Here is a 12604-nt window from a genome sequence, read left to right as displayed (position 1 = left end):
GGAAGACAGTCTGGGTTATTCCTGCTTCAGGTAAAGGCAAACCCACTCGTGGGGTTGCTTTTGCTCAGGGACCTGGATATACTTGGTGGGTAATGTGGGAAGATGGGGAAGTCCGATGTGTAGCTCAGGGGGATTTAATTTTGGGGGAAAACAGCCAATCAACTCAGTTATATGCTGTTGACTTCTAAGTAACACTTTCATAGCCCACCAGCTAGATATCTTCAGGTCACCAGCAACTGACCCTGACTTCCTTCCAGTCATCACCCCAACAAACTATAAATTTTGACGAAACCAGGTGAGCTCAGCATTGACCAGACAAGTTCGGCAGCGTCATTAGCAGGCAACAACCTAACACTGCACACCATTCCTCCTGCCATGAAAGACTGTTACAAGAGATGGAGCCTGACATCACGGACTGGATGAATTCAGGAACTTTATAGGATTTAGTCCATGGACTAAGGAACGATGTCTCTCTCTTTGTGTGTGGGGGTGTGTGTGTATATATGTATATAAGACAAAAGTGATGGTATATTGAAAAATGTGAGATCTGAGCATGACGTGAATGGTACGGTATAAGGGGTGGATATTGTCCTGGGATCGGCTACAGCAGACTTTTTTTCTCCTTGTTAGTAGCTGGTGCAGTGCTGTGCTTTTGACTTTCAGTCTGGGAATAACGCTGATAACACTGACGGTTTTAGCTCTTGCTAAGTAATGTTTACTCTGACCAAGGACTTTCTCAGTTTCATGCTCTGCCAGGGAGGAGGGGAAGCCAGGAGGAAGCAGAGACAGGACACCTGACCCAAACTAGCCAAAGGGGTATTCCATACCACAGCACGTCATGCCCAGTATAGAAACTGGGGGAGTTACCCAGAAGGCCCAGATCGCTGCTCGGGTTGGGCTGGGTATTGGTCAGCGGGTGGTGAGCAATTGTATCCTCTCCTCTTGTCTTTTCTTTTATCATTATTATTACTGGTGGTAGCAGTGGTAGCTTTGCATTATACCTTAGTTACTGGAGAGCTCTTATCTCAACCCGTGGGAGTTACATTCCTCCGATTCTCCTCTCCATCCCTCTGGGAGCAGGGGGAGGAAGAGAGGAGGAGTGAGCGAGTGGCTGCATGGTTCTGAGTTACCAGCTGGTCTTAAACCACGAAGCTGATGCAGCTGGTGAGTGAGCCAACTAGGGGAGACACCTGCCTAGATTTGCTCTTCACAAACAGAGAAGGGTGGGTGGGTGATGTTATGGTTGGAGGATGTCTTGGGCGAAGTGATCACAAGATGATTGTATTTTCAATCCCTGGAGAAGTCAGGAAGAAGGTCAGCAAAATCTCCACCTTATACTTCCAGAGGGCTGACTTTGGCTTGTTTAGGATGCTGGTTGGCAGAATTTCTTGGGAAACATTAATCAAGGACAGAGGGGGCCAGGAAGGTTGGACACTCTTAAAGAATGAAATTCTTAACGTGCAGGAACAGGCGGTCCATGTGTGCTGAAAATCAAAGCAGTAAGGAAGAAACCAGCCTGGCTGAACCAGGAGATACTGATGGAACTCTGGAAAAAAGAGAATTTATCACCTGTGGAAAAAGGGACTTTACTCCATGAGAATTACATGGATGTTGTTAGTTTATGTAGAGGGAAAGTTAGAAAGGTGGAGGCACAGCTGGAATTAAATCTGGCCACTGCCATAAAAAGTACCTCTGCAAATATATTAGCAATAAAAGGAGGGCCAAGGAGAACCTCCATCCTCTACTGTATACTAGGGGAAACCTAGTGACTGAGGATGAGGAAAGGTTGCCTTTGCCTCAGTCTTTAATAGTTACACCAGCCATTCTTAGGGTACTCAGTCCCTTAAGCTGGATGGCAGAGATGGGAAGCTGATTGAAGTTCCCAGAATTCAAGAAGAAATGGTTAGAGATCTCCTGCTCCACTTAGGCATACAGAAGTTTATGGGATCGGATGGGTTCCACTCGAGAGTGTTAAAGGAGCTAGCAGAGGAGCTTGCTAAGCCACTCTCCGTCATTTATCAGCAGTCCTGGTCTAGTGGTCAGGTCCCAGAGGATTGGAGGTTGGCCAACCTGATGCCTCTCTACAAAAAGAGCAGGACAGAAGAACCTGGGAACTACAGGCCTGTCAGCCTGACCGTCAGTGCCAGGAAAGGTCATGGAGCAGATGATCCTAAGTGAACTCATGAAGCATGTGCAGGAAAATGGAGGGATCAGGCCCACTCAACACAGGATCATGAAGGGCAGGTCCTGCTTGACCAACCTGATCTCCTTCTACAATAAGGTGACTTGCCTAGCTCATGAGGGAAAGGCTGTGGACTTTGTGCGTTTGAAGTAAAGCACTTGAATCTGTCTCCCGCAGCGTTCTCCTGGAGAAATTTGCTGCTTACGGCCTGCATAGATGGATTCTTCACTGGGTTGGAAACTGGCTGGTGGAGTCCAAAGAATGGTAGATGGTATCACATCTAGTTGGTGACCGGTCACTAGTGGTGTCCCTCAGGGCTTGGTATTAGGTCCAGCATTGTTTCATATCTTCATTGACTATTTGAATGAGGGGATTGAGTGCACACTCAGTTAATTTGCAGATAACACCAAGTTGGCTGGGAGTGTTGATCTGCTGAAAGATAGGAAGGCTTTGCAGAGGGACCTGGACAGGCTGGGCTGTGGCGTTATATCTCACAAGTTGGAAACCTGAGTCCTGCATTTGGGTCACAACAATCCCATGCAACACTACAGGCTTGGGGAAGAGTGTCTGGAAAGCTGCTCAGTGGAAAAGGAGCTGGGGGTGCTGATTGACAGAGCTGAACATGATCCAGCTTGTGCCCAGGCAGCCAAGAAGGCCAGTAGCATCCTGGCTCATATCAGCAATAGTGTGACCAGCAGGGCCAGGGAAGTGATCATCCCCCTGTAGTCAGCACTGGTGAGGCCACACCTCGAATCTGTTTTCAGTTCTGGGCCCCTTACTACAAGAGAGACATTGAGTTGCTGGAGTGGGTCCAGAGAAGAGCAGCAAAGCTGGTGAAGAGCACAAGTCTGATGAGGAATGCCTGAGGGAACTGGGGTTGTTTAGTCTGGAGAAGAGAAAGTTCAAGCAAGACCTTATCACTCTGCAACTACCTGAAAGGAGGTTGTAGTGAGGTGGCAGTTGGTCTCTTCTCCCACATAGCAAGTGATGGAACAAGAGGTAATGGCCTCAAGCTGCACCAGGGGAGGTTTAGACTGGATATTAGGAGGGTATCACACAGAGGGTGATCAAGTATTGAAACAGGCTTCCCAGGGAAGTGGTGGAGTCACAGTCCCTGGACCTGTTCAGAGATGATGTAATTAAGGCCCTCAGGGTTATGGTTCACTGGTGATCTTGGCAGTCTCAGGGTAATGGTCGGACTTGATGATCTCAAAGGTCTTTTCCAACCTACCTGATTCTATGATTCTATAATAATTCTGGTCAAATCAGTGGGATTCATTAAGATAATAATGGCATAAATGAGGGAAAAATTTTGCTCACATACAGTGCAGTCACACATGTTAAATTAATCATAAACAATTAACAGAACTCTGATCTTAATGTTTTCTTTGTTTCCTTCTTTCCAGCAAACCACAGTCTTCATAAATAGCTGTATTAGAAAAAAACCAACCAAACAAAAAAAAAACCACCCCCCAAAAAAAAACTTCCATAAAAACCATCAGTATTCCTTTTCCCTTCTATATGACAGAATCCTAAGTGTATTCTGGTCTTGAGAAAGACTCCATATAGCAATTCACTTAGAGACATAATGAATGCCCTCAAAAATAGCACAGCTATAATTATAATTAACTGATACATGGGCAGTTTACCCATAGATAATGAAGTCTTACTGAAATACCAAAAAGAAAAAAATTACACTTAAGAGAACACTGATACACAATTAAATGAATATAGAAAGCAAATGCCTTTTTAAAATTTAGCCCCTTCTCCCCCAAGTCTCTTCCCATTTGCTTTGGGTTTTTTTGTTGTTGTTGCTTGGAAAAGATGCTGGGACTCTAATTCTATTCTCTTTGAAATACTTTTAACTGAGGTCAGAACATAACCTAGAGACAAAGTAAGTAAGTAGGTGCACTTTAAAATAGCTAACGTAGATAGAACGGATCATGTAAAGTTGATGAACACTATTTTAACTCCTCCATCTCTCTATTTTTCACATGATGGGACAAAAGGTGAACTCCAGAGATGTGGGAAATTAGTATATGGACTCAGAAACAGGTGCATTGAAAGCAGAAAACAAAGAAATTTTTGCAAGAACAGTTTTTTCATTCTAAAAACTTATATTTTGTTCTATTATGTAATGTGTTTGTTTCATTTGAAATGATGTAATTTGGGAGATTTTCTCATAAATGTTACAAAGCGTTTAGTGGAAATATTTCACTTTTTTAATTTATTAGAAAAGTTTTCTAAAGCAAAGTATGCAGTGAAGTACAATTTATGTGAGAAATCTGAGTGATACTTTTTTCTAATTCAGACATAACTTTCATGAGATTACACAAACTGGCTCAGTGTGAAATCATGTGAAGAACTGTTCTCTGTCATATTACCTTAATCTATAAACTTTTGTTCCAGAAATATTCTGAAGGAGAGAGCAGCCTTCCAGTTCTGTAAAATACTAGTAAATCTGGTGGTATTCAATACACACTGGTTTTGGAGGAAAGTAAGGATATCAAGTTTTGTCCAAGGGATTTTTTTAAAATCTCTTCATAGGTCTTCACAGAGAATAAATCAGAGGCTACATGTGCGAATATATTGTAAAAATTCAGATATTTAAATGCTATTGATTTAGAAGGAAAATATTTACTACATTTGTCTTGGGCCTGAATTCTTTGAGTATGGGCGATTACAATGAGCATGAGTACTTCCATAACTGACTTTCACTTACAATATGAATGTGTAAACAGAGGATCATGCAAAATGTGACTATGCTATGAGTGATCTCCTTTGATTTTCCATGATTTTGGTTAATTAGGATATTAGGACCCCTATTCTCTTCTCCTTTTATCTTGGTGCTATATAGCTGCCTATACAAGAACAGTGTTTGTTAATATGACTACGATTTACAGCATCATTAATATATTTTATGCTATAGTCCTCAAATGTTTTATGATGGACCTGTGCTTTATGATATAAGAAAAGTGAAAGCATGAAAATGTCAAGAAAAAGTATTTACTATACTATTCCTGATATGGGAAATATCCAGCGCTATCTTTATTGAAATATTTGGGAGTCCTAAAGTAATGCACAATATAAAGGTATTTATTTTGGAAAAAGATAATTGAATGACCATTATGGATTTTTTTAGACAATCATATCTGTGCAATTGGTATAAAGAGATCTTGTTACACAACTTAGCATATTCTCAAAGAACCTGTATTCCAATATAAACAATAAGCAGTAGTGTTACTATTCACTTAGGAACTATAGGCTTGGTCCAGAAACATGCAGTGTTTGTACCTGATAGAAGAGTATTACCCATTCAGGTCTACAAATTGGAGACTGAGAAACACAATGGAATATTTATCTTTAAAAAATAAATAAGTGAATAAGAGAAAAGAAAGGAAAGTAGTTGTGCAAGGAGCAGAATCGATTTTGCTGTTGTTATTTACTATCAAATTGTCTCATGAGCAACTCTCATGAGTGGCTTTGTGGATTCTTTTATACCTAATGAAAGCTAAACTCACACTTCAGCCTTTTCCTCCAGGGAAATGATAATAGGATCAGACTTCTGTACCTGACTTTTTGTGAAGCGTGTAGGAACCTGACATTTTTAAACTTTGCATCCCTTCATAATGTATGATTGAAATTAAACTAAACCTTAGAAAGCTGTCATAAGATCTGTGTAAATAGACAGACAGACAAATACTATAAATACACATATCTCATTTCCTTGGGAAACCAGGCATGCTATGTAATATAAAATGTGCACTCGAAGGAATAATGCCAGCAGACTGGGTATTTGTAAACATCATCCTAGTAAGCAGTTGTCCTATCATTACACCACTGTTTTTTATATAGATAATTATAGAAATATTACGGATGCTGTTGTGCAGATCTCTGACAGTAAAGGCTTCAATCCAGTCTGAATCTATACCCTGATGATCTTACATCATCCTGCGCCTGGGTCTGAATACCTACTAGAAGGTCTCTTCTCTGGCTCATGCACAATATGCAGAGGTTTCGAGTATTTTAGTGAGAGTGCAGGGAGCAAAACCAGATCTCCCTGGTTCAGAGAGAAAAGGGTTGGATAATCCATCCCTTGAATAACCTTCTCATAGCTGCTGGTTAACCATGGAGGAGTTCTCATCTACACTATTCCCCAGCCTCTACAAGGTTGCTTATTCTGGAAACCTGAATCTAAGAATGATTTCAATAGAAGTTGCTAAACATTTTGCAGTGCAGTTTATTTGGCACACAAGAAAATTGGTAGCAAATTATTCCAAGTGTGGTACCCTTGCAAGATGTAACAGAAGCTTGGCAAACCTGCTTATTCAGACTCAATTTTCTTTTCTGAGAGAAAGAAAAGAAAATTTTTGATTATTTTGAAATAACCATCTCTTGAATAACTCCACAATATTTGGGGTCCAAAAGCTAGGGACAAATGACTACAAAATCTGCAGACAAATGAATGTTGAAGTTGGTTATGGAGTAGAGCTGTTGCAGTGTTACTGTGACATAGTGAGAAAAAGCTAGCATAAATTGATAAATAATTAATAAAAAATTACGAAGTATTTGGAAAGTAATCTATGGCGATCAAAGAGGCTCTGAAAATACATGAATTTACAGGCAAAGAGCATTGGTTATACTGAACATTGCTGTAGTTAATTATACTTAGTTGTTTTTGTAACAGTTGCAGAGAATTGTAATTAATTGTTTCAATGATGGAGTTTCATTTCCAAAACTGAGAGAGGAGTTGTCTGTGAAGAGGGTTTTCACCTGGAACAGAGGAGCATCTTCCTCTTCCTCACTGGTTTGGACACTCTGAATTCCAACCTTTTCGTATGAAAGCTCTACCTGATCAATTTTTAAAATGCTTTTCCTTTCTTTTCACCTCAGTAATAGTGTATGATTTGTATAGTGAGGAACAGCTTGGTTTCAGAGAAAAAATTGACTGCAGTAGATTCTTTTAAGAAGAATTAGGTAGAATCAGGTAGACCACGGAGCAGTCTCCCAGTTAGACTACTCAGTGGAAGAAAGGCTACCTTCTGGACAAGATACATGTGATTTTTATTGATGGAGTTCTAGGAGAAAATCAAGGAAGGATATTGACATAGCACTAAAAATAGTTGAATAAGACTGAAAAGGAATAAGACATCTAAGAAATTGGTCAGTGGTTTTGGAGAGGGCAAAAGGTCTGCTTACCTGTCACAAAACAGGAAACAGCTAGCTGTTCTTTCCATAAGGGAAAAAGACAATAAGGCCAGTGGATTTATACAGAATTTGTAAAAAGTTGGTGTTACACTTTCTGTTTAAAGATTTGCTAAAGTCATTTCTGAGCAACTAAATGTAGACTCCTTTGTAGACAAGATATCAGGAACAACTATAACAAAAATTATCCATATTTGCAAGCTAAGAGTTTTCACTGTTTTTAACTGTGTTAAAAAGTAATGTCTGCTCTCTGCTGTTCAGATAAGTTCGACCCTTTGGTCTTTCTCCACATAGCTCTCACTGGATTAGGCCAAAATAAGCTTTTGAATCCAGGAACTCTCAGGCTCAACAGGTGCAGGCTTTCATTCTGCAACCCCTCTAAACTTACAGATTATGTCCATTGTGAAGACAGAAGTAGTCCACTTGGTTAAATCATACACTTTTTCTACTTTTTTGTTTCTGTTATAATGAAGGATCTCTACCTGTGGTTTATGAGAGTATATATACAAGATAAAAAGTCTAATCGTATGTCACTAAATGGTTTTAGAATACAGACCTTTGTCGTATTACCCGTGTGGCCATGCCATCCTTGAAAGCTAGAACTGATAAAGTTATTTTGGACATTTCACCTAGTAAGTTTATAGAAGAGTAACTTTCGAAAGCATTTTAATTGGGCGCATTAAAGAGAAATAAAATCTGACAAACTATAATTTACTAAGAAACCTTACACCTTAGTTTTGAATAAACCGTGTGCCTTAAAAAGGATGTTTGTCTCTAAATTTCTAGTAGCATTTGGAGAAAAAAAAATAAAGAAGTGTTAACAACCAAAATCCTGTAAAATCATCTGAGATATTTCAGAAAGAAAGTGTAATGATGTTGGTAGTCAAAGAACAAAGGCAAGTATTTTGCTTCATTCACTATCCCCTGTGTGGTTGTGCAGTCTGATTTGGATATTTGTCCACATGTAGTTAGAAAGTTATGCTACTACTGTCAGTGATGTTAAGGAAAATGTGACTATTGATGTTGGTATCACCAGTTCTTTTTCTTTTAAATCATAACAGTGATAATTTTCAACTAGCTTCACTGTTTTGTTCTTCTCCTGAATAGTTTACTGACTTGGTAGTTACATTTTCATCAACATAAGTTACATTTCAGAGTATCTTCATTTTCTTCACTTCATAAGAACATAAACATTGCTACATTAGAATAGACCAGTAACATACTTGGCCTATTTTTGTCTCAAACAGCAGTTCTATCTGGTTACAAATGAATTGCACAGCGTAAAATACAGAAGCTGAAAATTACAGAAAAAGCAATCTACAGAGTATCTTTCCCACTCATATTCATTAAGAAAAGTTCCTTGCCTCAGAGGGTGCTTGTTGCAAATGTTATTTCTTTTTCAAGTCTTAAGTTATGTGATACTTTTTCTTCCATTCACTATGGACTAACTGCTTTGAAATATACATCACCTCCACTTGTAGAAAAACTGTTTCGCTTAAAATCTACCCAAACAGAATTCTAATAATTGTATTTTTACTGTTACATAATTAACTTACATCTGATATTATTCTGTTAGCTAGAGAAAAAGTATGTGCCTCACAGGTATAAATATTTATTTTTTAATAAGGCTTAGACTTACCAGAAATCATAGAATCAGCTCAGTTGGAAAAGACCTTTAAGATCATCAAGTCCAGCCATTACCCCAAGACTGCCAAGAGCACCACTAAACTATGTCACTAAGGGCCTCATCTACACAGTTTGTGAACACTTTCAGTGATGTTGATTCCACCACTTCTTTGGGAAGCCTGTTCCAATGCCTGATTGCCCTCTCTGTGAAGAAAGTTTTCCTATTACCAATCTAAACCTCCTCTGGCACAGCTTGAGTCCATTACCTCTTGTCCTATCACTTGTTATGTGGGAGAAGAAACCAATCCCCACCTCACTACAACCTCCTTTCAGATAGTTGTAGAGAGCAATAAGGTCTCCCCTGAATCTTCTGTTCTCCAGACTAACCAACTCCACTTCCCTCAGTGGTTCCTTTTAAGACTTGTTACAATACCAGACACAGCTACAGGTTGAGTGGAGAAGTGATTCAGAGCAGCCCTGCAGAGAAGGACTTTGGGGTGTTGGTCAACAAGAAACTTAACATAAGCCAGCAGCGTGCTCTTGCAGCCCAGAAAACCAACTGCATGCTGGGCTGCATCTGTGACCAGCAGGTCGAAGGAGGTGATCCTGTCCCTCTACTCTGCTCTCATGAGACCCCACTTGGAGTATTGTGTACAGTTCTGGTGTCCTCAACATAAAAAGGACATGGAGCTGTTTGAGCAAGTTAAATGAGGGCCATGAGGATGATAGCAGAGCTGGAGCACCTCCCATATGAAGACGGCTGAGAAAGTTGGGACTGTTCAGCTTGGAGATCTCACAGCAGCCTTCCAGTATCTGAAAGGGGCCTACAAGGATGCCGCAGAGGGACTCTTCACTAGGGACTGTAGTAATAGGAAAAAGCGTAATGGCTTTAAACTGAAACAGAAAGTTCAGGTCAGATATAAGGAAGAAGTTCTTTACAGTGCGGGTGGTGAGGCACTGGAACAGGTTGCCCAAAGAAGTGGTAAATTCTCCATCCTTGGCAGTGTTCAGGGCCATACTGAACAGAGCCTTGGGCAACATCGTCTATGGCAGGGGGTTGGAACTAGATGATCTTAAGGTCCTTTCCAACCTAAAGCATTCTATGGTAACTGAAGGAACTGAGGCATGTGAAGTCTGTGTAGTCTGGATATTGTAGCTTAACTACAAGAAAACTTTGCATCAGTATTTTATCATCAATATAGACTTTAAAAGTTTGTGTACAAACTTTTCTGGTAAACTGCATACAGACACATATACATGCATAGGTACATGCATACATTTGAAGTTAATTTTTTTTTTGTGTGCAATTTTATTTCTAAATAATGTTTATATTTTAAGCTTAAAAGAAATCTGAAAATACATTTCCTTGTGTCACATCATAACAAAATCTTTGTGGTATTTATGTCAGCACAAATACTCTTGCCTGCATCTCTGCTTGATGAAATTATGTGGCTGACATAAATTCTCTCCAAGAGTTGTTAGCATTTTACAGAATATATTACACAGAAATGCAGCGCATATTCTTTAAGATTCTTTGAAATTAGGTATTAGAAGTAACTGAAGGACTTGTAGAATGAGTAAAAGCTTTTTTACATTACTTGAAACATTTTATATGCTAAAAATGTGATACTGTGGAACTGATTTAGCCGGTTTAACTTAGATCACTTATTTTTCATAGATCTTAAATGATTACCTGCAATACACTTGCAAGATTTTTTTGTCAAAGGAAATTGGTTAATGCACCCTTTTAAAAATGGTTTAGTATGGACTGCCTGGGGGGTGGATTGAATGGTTTGAGCCATACATATATTTAACCTTTTCTTTATTCCTTTTTGGTTCATATGCATCTTTATTTTATTCTATTTGTTGTAGTTCTCTGACAGGGAGATCAGTTAATCAATCTGCATTTTCTTGATTTCTCAATTATTTACTGGCATGTGTATAACTAATATACAGACTGAAAATGTATGTATACATTAGTGAATTACAACTGCAAGCACATATAAAATCGTGCATGTGCAAGCAGACCATACAAATGATGTATGTATGTACAGACACTCATGAAACTATAACTTGAGGTATGTAAAACTACTGATAAATGTGCTGAATGAAACGTGTAGTTTGTTACTACTAAAAACATATGGAGAAGAGAGTAAAATCACCCAATAAACACTTGTATTCGTATGGTAAAATTACGATATTATTTTAAAGCTTTATTACAATCATGTTCTTAAAACTCCTCTTTAGTAATGAGATATGTCATATTGTTCAGAAAAGCCATAACTTACTATTTTGATGAAAAAACCCACATTCCTCTGGTATTACATGTTGATGCAAAGCCTATTACAATCAATATCAAGCAATTGCATCTCATTTTCCATCAGTCAGTATGCTAAATCCTTAGATTAGATGGATATCTAAGTTAGATGGATAACTAAGACACTAGTAAATATCCGAGTATGACTCTGATCTCATACAGTTTTCTCCTGTTGCTGCTGTTATCTCGTAACACAAAATATAATAAGTGATTCTGAAAATGTCAGGACAGAGACTACGAAAATATCAGGGAAATAAGAGCACTTTCTCTAGGTTCTTTAAGCAAAAAATTAGAACAGAATTGACATCTACATTCCCATACTTTGAGATTTTGAAGAATATTATTGTTGGTAATGAAATTACATTTCAAATGAAGACAAACTGCAGATCAAGGGCATCAATATGTTTCCCTGACCCGTCACTGTAGAGTTCAAACATGTTAATGCTTTCTAAAGAGTTTATTTAATCAACATATTTAGTCTTTTGATTTTCAATCGTATTCTGACTCAAGCATCTTTATTGCTCCTCTGTAGTAATAATATCCCACTCTAGAGATGAAGGCACAACAATGGCCCAGAGTAAGTTAGTAGTAGTTTTGTTATCTCTATGAAACCTGTCATTTACCCAGACTATCTAAGATGTAAAGATAGGTGACCCTCTGTCAGTGGCTATGGCATAGATGTTCTGTAGGTAATAACAATCTGTTGGTTCCTAGAGTGTGTCAGATGCAAATAGAACAATAAAATGTTTCAGATGATTACAGGTGACTTGAACACAGGGTATTATTCTCCTCTTATATGTTGAATCTGTGCAATATAATTTTTGGCTTTCAGTCTTCTGTGGTCAATGTACGATGTGTAGTCAAAGTCTAAACACTAGTGCTCTGGAAAAGGTCCAAGAGGAAATGAGGAGTTTTAGAGGTAAGAGTCTGTCTGAATTCTCTCTGTTCTGTATGAGTCTAGGGAGGAAGTGTGCTTATGCACAAAGTAAGTACCTGGCAAATGCTGCCCAGGTTCTTGTACCAGTCTGAAAATCTTGCGTATGCCTAAATAACGACTACCTTTGTTGTATCCCTACATATGATCCCTCTGCCTTGTAGCTGCAAAAATTCCAACAGTCTGTGGATCACTGGCTGCAAAACCTACACTTGTGAGCCTCCTGTTGTTCATGGGAGTACATATGTAAGAGCAGACAACTGGGCCAGCAACAAGAGCTGTGTTCTCAAATTTGCATACAAAAGCTCCCTACTGTCGTGGTTCAAGCCCAGCTGGCAAC

At 39.0% G+C, this 12604-nt stretch overlaps 1 protein-coding gene across 1 annotated transcript; it reads left to right on the top strand.

Moving 5' to 3' along the window:
* Positions 1–1687: 1687 nt before the first annotated feature.
* On the top strand, positions 1688–2335 carry LOC104411318 (the record flags this gene model as incomplete). Its single annotated transcript, XM_010021711.1, is given in 3 exon segments — positions 1688–1787; positions 1790–2136; positions 2138–2335. Coding segments are annotated over 3 exon segments (645 nt in total), but the record flags the coding sequence as incomplete, so codon positions are not given.
* Positions 2336–12604: the final 10269 nt, after the last annotated feature.

This window comes from Nestor notabilis, unplaced genomic scaffold (genome assembly GCF_000696875.1).
Source record: "Nestor notabilis isolate BGI_N333 unplaced genomic scaffold, ASM69687v1 scaffold1139, whole genome shotgun sequence".
Classification (NCBI taxonomy): domain Eukaryota; kingdom Metazoa; phylum Chordata; class Aves; order Psittaciformes; family Psittacidae; genus Nestor; species Nestor notabilis.
Note: the sequence above shows the minus strand (reverse complement) of the source record. Positions and strands in the feature narration are given on the sequence as shown.